This window comes from Stomoxys calcitrans, chromosome 5, assembly GCF_963082655.1.
Source record: "Stomoxys calcitrans chromosome 5, idStoCalc2.1, whole genome shotgun sequence".
Classification (NCBI taxonomy): Eukaryota; Metazoa; Arthropoda; class Insecta; order Diptera; family Muscidae; genus Stomoxys; species Stomoxys calcitrans.
The window spans coordinates 41,396,192-41,410,482 of NC_081556.1; the positions used below are offsets into that span (position 1 = coordinate 41,396,192).

General features: G+C 37.5%; 1 protein-coding gene across 12 annotated transcripts in view; it reads left to right on the forward strand.

The window, feature by feature from the left end:
- Positions 1–14,291, forward strand: part of LOC106082744 (serine-rich adhesin for platelets) — a 457,776-nt gene that overhangs the window by 394,439 nt on the left and 49,046 nt on the right. For all 12 annotated transcript variants that reach the window (XM_059368535.1, XM_059368534.1, XM_059368537.1 and 9 more), the window contains one exon: positions 11,016–11,595. In XM_059368535.1, coding sequence (XP_059224518.1) covers positions 11,016–11,595 — 580 coding nt within the window. The remainder of the gene's footprint in view (positions 1–11,015; positions 11,596–14,291) is intronic.

Sequence of the window (14,291 nt, forward strand, 5' to 3'; positions counted from 1 at the left end):
AAATGTTAATAAACACCACATCCTTTTACCCCCCTCCAATTCCTAATTTCCTCTTGCCAACGCAATGCACTGCATTCGTAAGGGACATCACCTGCGTGTTGGCTGACAGAAAAAAATTTGTCCATCAACTTTCCATTAAGGAACAGCGGCAAACTTCTTCAAGTTTTTTAAGCTCAATGATAAGAGGTCTCCTTTTTTAGCAGAGTCCGAACGGCGTGCTGCAGTGCGACACCTCTTTGGGGAGAAGTTTGTACATGGTAAAGTGCCCCACAAATGTCACCAGCATTAGAAGGGGATATCCACCGCTGAAAGTTTTTATTGATATTCTCACCAGGATTTAAACCCAGGTTTTTAACGTCATAGGCTGACATGCTACTCTCTGCCCTCCGTGGCCTCCATGACCTTCAACGTGCGTGCCAAATATGGTTTAAATCGGTTCATAACCTGACACAGCTCCCATCCGATTTTATCCGATTTGGTTGAAATTTTACACAGAGACTGCTTCTATGTACTCTAACATACCTGGCAGGTATGGTAGGAATCTATAGGGCGCAATTCTTATCCGATTTGATTCAACGGCATCTGCTATGGTATCCAAGATCCATGCCAAGTTGGCTCTATTCCATGCATAGCATTTCTTATCCATTATCCTTTATCTGTATTGCATGCCACATAAAAACATAGTTGCTAGAATCATACGCACATATACAATAGAGGGAGAGATGCGCGAACGTATATGTGCGTATGATTCTAGCAACTATGTTTTTATGTGGCATGCGATACAGACAAATGCTGTGGTCAAAGTGGTTATTGAGTGCCAAATTTAGAGTCTAATGCAGATCTTTGATTCAGACCCCCAGGTCTAGCCAGGTCGCATGCCATCTTCAAAAGCTTTTTGGCTCTTCTGCATAGCGAACTCGTATACCTATCCCTTAGAGGTGTTATAGTGCTGTCTGCTTAACAGACGGGTTCACAAACCTCCTCAGTCAGGATCATTAGTAGATAATTTATGGTGCTCATCCATAGAAGGGGCGATAAAATGTTCACATGTGGCGTTACTTATGTCGATTTGTCCACATCGTTCAGTGGATGTGATTTTCGAAATCGTTCAGTGGATGTGATTTTCGAAATCGTTCAGTGGATGTGATTTTCAAATTGGTAGACGGACATTGTGTGTTGGTTGCAAATAAACTCCGCTCAAATGAGTGCCATATGAAGCCAAAGCAAGAAGGGGAATGAGATATCAAGCTTCAGCTCTCATAACTTTGAAAGGTAGCTGAGTGTGTGTGTCTTCTATTCAGTGGCGCTCATGTTTTGGAGTTGTTTAGTCGCAGTGAAAAAAGTGCTCCGACAATTTGTTTGACGAATGAAAAAGGGGATAAATAATGCCGGAGGATACTTTGAAAAACAATAGATGAAAAAATTTTGTAATAACATTATTAGGTCAAAAAATCATAAGCAGCCTTCGTATCCTTGATCGTCTTGACATTTTAAGTCTGTCCGTCCGCCTGTGGAAATCACGATAGCGGTCAAACAAAAAAAGATATCAACTTGACATTTTTCACAATTACTTCATATTGATGTTGGTCGCTTGGGATTGGAAATGGGTCATATCAGATTTAGATATACAATAGCTCCCATAACAAAAATTGTCCTTCGATTTGACTTTGTGGGCTTCTACAAGCCGCATATATAATTCGATTTGACTAAAATTTTGCGTGCAGTGTTTTTTCATGACTTCCAACATCCTTGATAAGTATGGTCTAAATCAATCTATAACCTGATATTGCTCCCATATAGACCGATCTTTCGATTTGACAACTTTAGCCCTGGAAGCCACAATTGATTTCCGATTTGGACGAAAATTTGCACGGAGTGCTTTTTTACGACTTTCATAAACCGTGTTAAGTATCTTTCAAATTGGTCTATAACCAGATATAGCTACCATATAATCTACCAATTAGTCTCTAGGACCAGCTTCAAATTTTCACCCTTTTGAATTTCTTTCACTTTTTATACCCACCACCATAGGATATGGGTATACTAACCTAGTCATTCCGTTTGTATTACCTCGATCTGCGACCCCATAAGGTATATAAATTCTGGATCGTCTCGACATCCTCAGGCGATCCGTCCGTCCATCCAGCGGTCGGTTGACCGTCCGTTCATCCAGCGGTCGGTTGACCGTCCGTCCGTCCAACGGTCGGTTGGCCGTCCGTCCGTCTGTCGAAATCGTGATAGCGATCGAAAGCGTAAAGCTAGCCGCTTGAAATTTTGCACAGATACTTCTAATTGATGAAGGTCATTGGGGATTACAAATGGGCCATATCGGTTCATATTTGGATATAGCCACCATATAAATCGATCCCCCGAATTGACTTCTTGAGCCCCTAGAAGCCTCAATTGTCTTCCGATTTGGCGTAATTTGGAACAAAGACTTGAGTTATGATTTCCAACATTCATGCCAAGTATGATCTGAATCGGTCAGATATAGCCCCCATATTTACCGATCCTCGTATTTAACTTCTTGATCCCTTAGAAGCCTCAATTTTCATCCGGAAAAAAAAAACTTGAGTTGCGACTTAAAACAAGCATGCCAAGTATGATCCGAATCGGCCTGCAAACAGATATAGCCCCCATAAAACCGATCCCACGGATTTGAATTCCTCAGCCCGTAGAACATTAATTTTTTGCCTGATTGGGCTGAAATTTGGAACAAAGACTTGAGTTATAACTTCCAACATCCATGCTAAGTATGATCCGAATCGGTCTATAAACAGATATAGCCCCCACATAATCCGATCCGCGGATTTGACTTCTTGGGCCCTTACAAACCTCAATTTTCATTGGATTTGTCTGAAATTTGAAACAAGGACTTGAGCTGTTACTTGCAACATCCATACTAAGTACAATCCGATTTGACTTCTTGAGCCCTTAGAAGCCTCAATTTGCACCCGATTTGGCTGAAATTTGGAACAAAGACTTGAGTTATGACTTCCCATTGCCGTGCCAAGTATTCTATGAATCGGTTTATAAACAGATGTAGCCCCCATGTTAACCGATCCCCGGATTTGACTTCTTGAACCCTTAGAAGCCTCAATATTCATCCGATTTGACTGAAATATGGATCAAAAACTTGAGGTATTACTTCGGTTCAGATTTGGATATAGCCCCCATGTTAACCGATCCCCGGATTTGACTTCTTGAGCCCTTAGAAGCCTCAATTTTCGTCCGATTTGTCTGAAATTTGGAACAAAGACTTGAATTATGACTTCAAACATGCATGCCAAGTATGATCCGAATCGGTCTATAAACAGGTGTAGCCCCCATAAAAACCAATCCCCGGATTTGACTTCTTCAGCCTCTGGAAGCCTAACCTGGCTTATAACATTAGTAGCAAGTTTTATCCAAATTGGTCAATATGATGATATAGAACCCCCCCTAAGTACCAAAATCGCGATGTGAATTTTTGAGATCAAAATAATTCAAATTTAAACTCCATGGTTGTGGGTACCCAAGATTCGGGCCAGCCAACCTAAGCTCTCGTTTACTTGTTTCTTTTTCCATTCAACTTTGCGTATTGCCGCCAAGAGACACCTCATCGTAAGAATAGGTGCACGGAGGCCACCGTAGCGCAGAGGTTAGCATGTCCCTCTATGACGCTGAATGCCTGGGTTCGAATTCTGGCAGGTACATCAGAAAATTTTTTAACGGTGGTTATCCCCTCCTAACGCCGCCGACATTTTTGAGGTAATATGCCATATAAAAACTTCTCACCAAAGAGGTGTCGCTCTGCAGCATGCCGATCGGACTCAGCTATTAAAAGGAGGTCTCCTATCATAGAGCTTTCTTAATGGAATGTTCATTGACAAAATTTGCATTTGCATCGTAAGAAGAGAAAAACAATTCGAACCCAGATTTTCACTATCAAAGGCTGATTTCGAGCCCATGCTTGTTTCATACCCAAAAGCTCTGCAGGTTTTCCCTTCAAGAATCCATTGTGTTCATCGCACCCATTTGAAAAGAGACTGCTTAGGGAGAGGATAATGAAGCCAAGCGCTCCCTTAATGTTTTTCCAATATCGCACTTAAACAATTTTCCCATTATCTATAAAACAATTTGGCATCATTATAGCACCTACAAATTCACAAACTATCTCCTTAAACTATATTTTTTACGCAAAAAAAAAATTACTAAATTACCTTAAAACCAATATAATTATTGGCAATTAATACTTTTAGCCATAGCTACAATTACCATTAACTGGTATTTGCATATTTTGTAAAATATCTAAGAGCAAACCCAAGTTACAGACCAGGCAAATGAATCCAGACGATGGCGACGACGACGATGACGATGGCAACGACAATATGGTTATTCTACAATTTGGTGTAGGTTGGTGTCAGGGTGTGGTACTATCTGCTGTTGGTAAACTTGGGAAGACATAAATACCCACAAATAAAATGAATGAGAACGAGAGGAGAAATAATGTAGAAAAAAAACACGAAGTACAAATTGTAGCCATCGAAGCCAGCAAACGACAGAAGGAAAACTTAAGTAAAAAAAAATGAGAACAAAAATTGCGAAAATTCTAGCAACACTTCAATTAAATGTTATTTGCATTGGAAATTAACATAATTGCTGAGAAATACCTAAAGGTATCATAAGCTCTTAGCAGCAATTGCAACAGCACTACCACCATCGCCAACAAACAAATTGCCACCACACAATGACAAAATTCCTATAAGGAAAAAATAAAGTTAAACATATACAAACTCGCCAACATTGGTGACATCCTCATGATAAAGAACGTTTAGGGAAGCAAATGGCAAAAAACAAAATGAAACTCATCGAGGAAATTGTATTAATTACAAAGTGATAAAACAGGATGGATAATAGCAAACGACAAAAAAAAAAGAAAACATCCCAATTGTGGCAATAGAAGTGTTGATAAAACTAAAACAACATTTAATGTTGTCTGTCACTTTTAATTTTTAGATTGGCATTGAAAAAAAGTGAAGAAAATCATGGCATGCTTTAAGGCAAATAAAGTACTGCATACTTTAGGGAGCAAAAAACTAAAAAAGAACAAAAATGTTGGCAAAGGCAGCAGTTTGAGCAAATTTGATACATGACCTGACAACATATACTTACGAGTGCATGCTTCAGAAGTGTGGCTACTTGAGAGAGAGCAAACGAAATGAAAATTATGTGGGAAATCAGTGGGGCTGCGTTGAGCTTAAACTGGGAAAGAATAATTCCAATATCATAGGTACCTTGATGACATACGTGAAGATCCCACTGATATTTTAAAAGTTTAAACCATCCTTCCTTGTTGGCCATTTGCAATATTATCGAATTAAATATTTCGAAAATATATTATTATTGAGCTGTTGTTTTTTGTCTCATTATAAATGTCACATTTACACATGCTGACATGTTTGCCCTGTAGTATTTTCCAACAATACATATGTTATTTATCCTGAATTCCTTGTTTGTTTATTCGACCAACATGATATTTTCAACAAGTTAATTAAATTATATTCTCATTTATTTGTATAATTACATTCATTTATGATGTAACGAAACGTTTGCGTTTTACGCGCACTGGGAAATGGACAACAGTTGCTTGTGTCCATATAGCACTTATAGAATGAAAAAAAAAATCAAACTTTTAAAGCCAATGATTTACAATTAACATATCAAATGTTTACAGAGATTTTATTTGTGTACAAAATAAAATCATTTAAATGTGAGAAGGATGTTCATATATTTGATTGCTATCATTGTTTTATGGAAGTGTGTAGTTGCAATGAGTTAAGGAACTGCTGAAATATAACCCAGTGAGGATTTTGTATTGGGTGGCAAAGAGCTTTTAAGAAATAAATACAAAAATGCAATTTTGCCAACTAAACTCCAGAAAAGGAATAGCGCAGAGTCTTCTTCGTATTCAGGAAGGCTGTTCTAGTCAAGTTTTAGTTCAATCATAAAGAATCTCTTTATACAGTCGAGTTCGAACTGTATTCCTCTGAGGGACACCTCTTTGAGAGAAATTTTTGCATGGCACAAATGCCACCAGCACTTTCACTCCAGTATTAGAATCAATGCTTAACCAAGCTTTGATATTGTACTCAAACATGGAGCTTTAGTTCAATGCTTTACACTGACTTCTTTTCGATACATTTATGACATGTTGATATGGTGATGGTCATCAATCATTTAGAAATGAAATGTGTTTAAACCATAGTGAGTTATAGGAGATTACCGATACTCTAAGGATCACATTGACTATCTACCAGTAGACATCAGTGAAATATGAGGTAGTCTGAATTGCAGAGACAAAATTGCACTCACAAAAATGATTGCTGACCGAAACACCGGAGTATAGTCGAGCAGTTGGCTAAATCTACAAATTCAAATTTACCCCGTCCTGCTAAGAGTCATTCTTGAAGTCAAATCATGAATCTTTCCGCATAACACTTTCATTGAAGCAGCAAAGTTGGATGTAACAATAATGCGAGGATTTACAAAAACGGACTAAATGCCAAAAACTTTTCCGAATACTGGTCTACTGCGATAGCAACATCGAAAGCGTCGAGTGAAAACATTTTTACAGGCAGTAAACTGGCCTCCAGAGCTATAACAACCAGTACGGTAAGGTCTTGGAGTGTAAGAAAAAGATGAACACCTTCTCTGAGAATGCCAAGATCCGCATTGTTTGGGTGCCGTGAAATGGCAGACGATTTGGCAGTGAAGACCAAAGAACTTTCTAATTTGCCTATTTCATTAAGTAAAATGGGCAAACTTCTCACATATCCATGAGTACTGTCCGATCCAAGTTTAAGCTGAATGATAAGGGGCCTCCTTTTTATAGCCGAGTTCAAAGGGCATGCTGCGGTGCAACACCTCTTTGGGGAGAAGTTTTTACATGTCATAGTACCTCACAAATGTCGCCAGCATTAAAAAAGGGTAATCACTGCTGAACAAATTTGTTTATGATATTCTCACCAGGATTTGAACCCAGTCGTTTAGCGTCATAGGCGGTCATGCTAACCTCTAAGCTACTGTTCTCCAGACCAGAAAACTTACTACCAGTAAACGTAGTCTGAACTAAGGGCGACGTTCGACAGTTCTACATGCGCCCTGTGCAACGGTTTGTAGGACGGCAAAAATCCTATGGGGAAACCCGGATCGTTAGAAGACGAGGCTATTATTAAAACGAGCTACGAACGAGATGAGCAGAGTTCGGTTGCTAGCCGCCTCACTCAAAGACCCTAACCAATATGACCACACTAAGTTAAAATCGTAGAAAAAGTTATTGTGCAAAATTTGGAGAAAATCTGTTAAAAAATACGCTGACAAAGATTCTTAAAGTGAAAAGCATTTGAGACATATATATATAGGAGCTATGTCTGACTATTAACCGATTTCTATCAAATTGAACAGCACTACTGGGAGTCATAAGGGAATCTTTTGAGCTAAATTTTATGTGAATCCTTAAGCAAATGACCACCTTTTTCGATCAAAATCCGTATTTTTGTGGTAGTCGTAGAAAAAAGCGCAAAGTTTTGAGAAGATCAGTTGATTAATGTAATTGCAAAGGCTCTAGAAGTGAAAATCGGGCGATAGAAACATATGGGAACGATATCTGAATCTGAACCGATTTCTATCAAATTTACCTTTCGAGACCCATAAGAATTACCCTTGTGCCGAATTTCGTTAGAATCGGTACACAAATGACAATGTTATTGCAGTATTAGACCAAATCGGACAAACATATATATGGGAGCTATGTCCATATCTGAACCGATTTCTTCCAATTTCAATAAGACCTTAAATCGAGAAATCGGTCTATATGGCAGCTATATTCAAATCTGAACCGATTTGGGTCAAATTGCAAAAAGATGTTGAAAAGCCAAACACAACTCACTGTCTCACTCACTGATTGAGTTAGGCCCTTTTTATATAAAGCCATCGATATATACTTTGCAGAGTTGATAATAAAATGGTCAACTCTTCAGTTGTGGGTATAAAATATTTACCGCATTCTTGGTTTGTAGAACATTTTGTAGGCTTTGGTCGGGTTTAGTAGGATTATTCCTAAATTGTAGTAGAAACTAATTTTCTTGAGTGGCAAACAACACTGTTTATGAGTACACAAATCAATACTTCGAGGCGTTACAAACAAATATTTTGTTCACTTTAAGGTGCTTGAGTTCGCCAACAACAGCTGGTTGTAATTTTCCAAACAAACAGTACGCAAGCACACTATGTCGCTTGAAATCCACCACGATAACTTCTTATACTCAGAAAAAAATGCTTGTGATGGATGGTAAGCCATATAATGAGCTGCCATTAAAACAAATATCATCTAGCTGTCATTTTTAGTTTGACAGATATTACGGTGTGAACTTGGTAACACTGCGTATCAACTAGCATGCATAATATTGTGAGGGGTTTAATGTATATTCAACATCTATTTCTAACCTGAAACACATCATTCATAGACATCTATTTATACACCACTACTATAGTACAGGGTGTTATAACTTAGTGCATTTGTTTGTGACACCCAAAAGGAAGAGATAGACCCATTGATAAGTATACCGATCGATTCATAATCACTTTCTTAGTCGATTTGGCATATCCGTCTGTCTGTCCATTTAAATTTGTGTACAAAGTACAAGTCGCAGTTTTCATCCGTTCGTCTTAAAATTTGCTACTGGCATGTTTTTCGACCTAGAGACGAAGCCTATTGAAATTGGAAAAAATAGGTTCAGATCTGGATATAGCTCCAATATATATGTTCGTCTGATTTGCAGTAATAATGCAATAAAATGGTCATTTGTTAACCGATTCTCTCGAAATTTGGCAGAAAGAATTTTCTTCTGACTCTCATCATTACTGGTGAAATTCATGGAGATCGGTTCAGATTTAGATATAGCTCTCGTATATATATAAATCGCCCTATTTTAATTTATATAGTCATAGCAAGCGCATTTATTGACCAATCTTGTCAACATTTTGCGCAACGCATTTCTCGACGACTACCACAATGTCTGAGTTTGCTCGAAATCGGATCAGATTTAGATATCGCTCCCATATATATGTTCGTCCGATTTTGAGAAATACTGCAATAAAGTGCTCATTTGTTAACCGATTCTCTCGTAATTTGGCAGGATGGATTTTCTTTTAACTCTCGACATTCCTGGTGAACTTCATAGAAATCGGTTCAGATTTAGATATAGCTTTCATATATGTGTATCGTCCGATTTTCATTTCTAGAGCCACTGCAAGCGCATTTATTGACCAATCTTGCCAATACTTTGTACAATGCTTTCCTCGACAACTACCACAATATCTGAGGAGTTTTCTCGATATCGGTTCAGATTTAGATATAGCTCCCATATATATGTTCGTCTGATTTTGAGAAATACTGCAATAAATTGCTCAGCCGTTAACCGATTCTCTCGTAATTTGGCAGGATGGATTTTCTTATGACTCTCGACATTCCTGGTGAATTTCATAGAAATCGGTTCAGATTTAGATATAGCTGTGATATATGTATATCGCCAGATTTTCACTCTTAGAGCCACTGCAAGTGCATTTAATAACCAATCTTGCAGAAATTTTGCACAACGCTTTCCTCGGCTACTGTCACAATATCTGAGAAGTTTGCTCCAAATCGGTTCAGATTTAGATAAAGCTCTCATATATATGTTCGTCCGATTTTGAGAAATATTGCAATACAGGGTGGCTGATGAATATTGCTACAATGATGAATATTGCTACATTTTTTTTTCGGTGTATGGAATACATTTTTCTTTTATTCATGTTAAATTAAATTATTAAATTAATTATTAAATTATTATTAATTAAATTAATTAATTAATTAATTAAATTAATTATTAAATTATTATTATTAAATAGAAAAAAAGTTATTACATTTTTTTTTGGTAGCGGCTTTCATCAGCCACCCTGTAGAATGCTAATTTGTTAACCGATTCTCTCGAAATTTGGCAAGTAGGATTTTTTTATGACTTTCGACATTGCTTGTGAATTTTATATAAATCGGTTCAGATTTAGATATAGCTGTGGTATATGTGTATCGTCCGATTTTCATTTCTAGAGCCACTGCAAGCGCATTTAATGACCAATCTTGCCAAAATTTTGCACAACGCTTTCCTCGGCGACTGCCACAATATCTGGGAAGTTTGCTCGAAATCGCTTCAGAATTAGATATAGCTCCCTTATATATGTTCATCAGTTTTTGGGTAATTTGCAGTAATGTTTGGAATTTGTCAACCGTAGTTATTACAGTTGTTTTCAAAATATTTGCTCGAAATTTGATAGGGATTGTTTAATAACTCATCTGAAAACATCCACCGAGGTCCATCAAAATTGGTTCAGAATTGGATATGGCTCCCACATTGTACTTATAGGGTATTATACAGTCGGCGTCGTCCGACTTTTTCCCTTCCTTGCTGGTTTTTTGTTTCAAAATTTTCATTTAGCTTTCCCCTATAACTCTCTTCACATTTGATTAATTTTGCTGGGTTATCGTATGTCATTACTGCCTACAGCCGTTAGCATACCATCGTTTGTTTTATGATGCTCAGCTCATATTTATAGCTGACAATTATTTAATAATAATAAGCACATGTAGCAGCTATAATGACACTTTCATTCATATATGAACGTTTGCTGATAATGTGATTATGGGACTTCAACGACTTAATGTGTAATATATGCAAAATACAAATAATTGTTAAGTGCGAATAATAAAATTCACAATTCATTAAAACGCAGTTGGTTGCTGATGCCGATGATGATGCGTATGATGGAGATGATGTTGATAAAATTGAATAGAAATGGGGAAATTGACTTATGTGAAACTTGTTGCATGTCATGGAGGGATAAAAGTTGTCAATGGCATATCATTTTAATTAAATAAAAATTTCACCATTCTCTATAACATCTCTTTACTCTTCTCTTTTTTTTCTTGTTTTTTACAGGACTTTGACAAAGAAATACCTCCAGAAAAACTTAATTCTCCCCTGGGCAATAGCATTGGTGATTTGCCACTGCAATTTAATGGACCCGATGAAAAGGATCACCTCAAGGAATTGGAATTTTATAAGAATTTAGCAAAAGCTGCCTCGTTGGCATCACAAAATAACAATAACAACAATACCAGCAATAATAATCTAGATAAATCACCAATACCTCATCAACAACACCACCATCAAAATTCCAATGATTTAAATTTAACATCACCAGCTGGCTCACCGGAACCCATGCAAATCGATGTGGATCCACATCTGCATCATCACTCACATCACCCGCATCAGCATCAGCATCATCATCTGCAGCGTGCCAAAGAGGAAGAAGAAGACGAGGATGTACAACATGTGGATAGTGAACAGCATAGCAGCCGACATGAGCCACATGAAGATCATATGATGACCGATGCCGATGTTGATCTTACGGAATCGCATCTGCATCAACATCATCAACAGCAACAACAGTCATCGGATCAAGCCAAGGCTTTAGCAGCTGCTGCAGCGGCGGCCCAAGCTCACCTAAATGGAACTAGTGAGTACATATCGATATCCAATTTTGATATAGAAATGCAAACTAACCAAAAATCATCACAACTCGACACAGACACTACAGCAATTTTGGCTACACACGAAAACTGTGTGTAGCAGCAAAGTTTTTAATATACGAGTATATTGTATACTTATCTTGGGTTGATGTATCAAACCAGATCTCAAATATTCCATATTTGTATATCCTATGTGCATCCGAGGTTAAAACGCGCAACCTGGAAAAATACTACCTTAAATTCTTTTAAAAATGTGCACAAAGTTAATTAGTTTGTGTTTGGATTATTACAATGATTGCAAATTGCTGAATGAATTATAGCTTTCAAATACTTAAACCAGTAAGGAAAGGCAAAAGTCGGGAGGAGCCGCTTATATAATACCTTACAATTATAAATTCGGCAGTATATAAATTCGGCAGTATATATATTTTCAAACAGATCGTTTGAAAATTTTAGCTACTACGGCCATTTAAATAAAATTCGGTCGATACATATATATGGGAGCTATATCTAAATCTGAACCGATTTTGATAAAATTTGGCAGATATTTTAAAATCAGTAACAAACGAGAATTATAGGAAAATCCTTCCTGTCAAATTTCAAGAGAATCGGTTAACAAATGACCATTTTTATTTTACTGTAAATCGGACGAACATATATATGGGAGCTATATGCAAATTTGAACCGATTTCTATGAAATTCACAACTAATATCGAGAGTCATAAGAAAATCCTTCCTGTCGAATTTTGAGAGAATCGGTTAACAAATGACCATTTTATTGCTGTATTACTGCAAATCAGACGAACATATATATGAGAGCTATATCCAAATCTGAACCGATTTCTATGAAGAGAGTCAAAAGAAAATCCTTCATGCAGAAGTTCGGGAGAATCAGTTAACAAATGACCATTTTATTGCTGCATTACTGCAAATCGGACGAGCAAATATAGGGGAGCTATATCCAAATCTGAACCGATTTTTTCCTATTTCAATAGGCTTCGTCTCAAGACCGAAAAACATGCCCATACCTGTAGTTTGTACACAAATTAACATGGACAGATGGACAGACAGACTGGCGGACATAGCTAGATCGAATCAGAAAGTGATTCTGAGTCGATCGGTATACACATCAATGGGTCTATCTCTCTTCCTTTTGGTTGCACTAAGTTATAATACCCTGTACCGCAGTAGTGGTGTAGGGTATAAAAAATTCACTTTTATGGGCAACGGAAGTCAAACCGGAGGTTATGAGGGTTATATATGTGGTTTTTATGCCCACCACCTAAGGATGAGGGTATATGAATTTTATCATTCCGTTTGCAACACATCGAAATATCAGTTTCCGACCCTGTAAAGTATATATATTCTTGATCAGCGTAAAAATCTAAGACGATCAGGCCATGTCCGTCCGTCTGTCTGTTTGTCTGTTGAAATCACGCTACTGTCTTTAAAAATAGAGGTAATGAGCTCAAACTTTGCACAGATTATTGTTTTGTCCATAAGCAGGTTAAGTTCGAAGTTGGACTGTATCGGACTATATCTTGATATAGCCCGCATATAGACCAATCTGCCTACTTAGGGTCTTAGGCCCATAAAAGCCACATTTATTACCCGATTTTGCTGAAATTTGGCTCAATAAGTTGTGTTAGGCCCTTCGATATCCTTCTTCAATTTGGCCCATATCGGTCCAGAGTTCGATATAGCTGCCATATAGACCGATCTTTCGATTTAAGGTATTGGGCCCATAAAAGGCGAATTTATTGTCCGATTTTGCCAAAATTCGGAACAGTGAGTTGTGTTAGGCCTTTCAACATTATTCTTCAAATTGGCTTAGATCGGTTCAGATTTGGATATAGCTGCCATATAGACCGATCTCTCGATGTAAGGTTTTTGGCCCATAAAAGCCGCATTTATAATCCGATTTCGCCGATATTTTGAATTGGGAGTTATGTTAGGCTCTTCAACATTATTCTTTAATTTGGCTCAGATCGGTTCAGATTTGGATATATCCGCCATATAGACCGATTTCTCGATTTAAGGTTTTGGGCCCATAAAAGGCGCATTTTTTGTCCGATGTCGTCGAAATTCCCGACATTAAGTTATGTTAGGCCCCTCGATATCTTTCTGCAATACGGCACTGATCGATTAAGATTTGGATATAGGTGTCATATGAACCTAACTCTCGATTTAAGGTCTTGGGCCCATAAAAGTCGCACTTATTATCCGATTTCGCCGAAATTTAGGACGGTGAGTTGTGTTAGGCACTTCAACTTTATTCTTTAATATGCTTCAGATCGGTTCAGATTTGGATATAGCTGCCATATAGACCGATCTCTCCATATAAGGTTTTTGTTCCATAAACGCCGCATTTATTGTCCGATTCAAAAGTTTAAACTCAATGATATGGGACCTCCTTTTGAAGAGTGATTTTTTAAAAGCTATAGGAAAGTTAAAAAACTCGTAAAATTCAGTAAAATGCATCAAATCTTTATTTGAATCGATAGTACGGTCCATATAATTTAATGTTTGATGATTATTTCATTCAAATGTTGACCGTGACTTTTCCTCAAATTGTCCATCCGCTGAGTCCAATATTTTGGCGTGTATCTCACGAATTAATGCCTCAATGTTGTCTTCCAAGTCATCAATTGAAGCGAGCTTGTCTGTATAGACATGAGCTTTT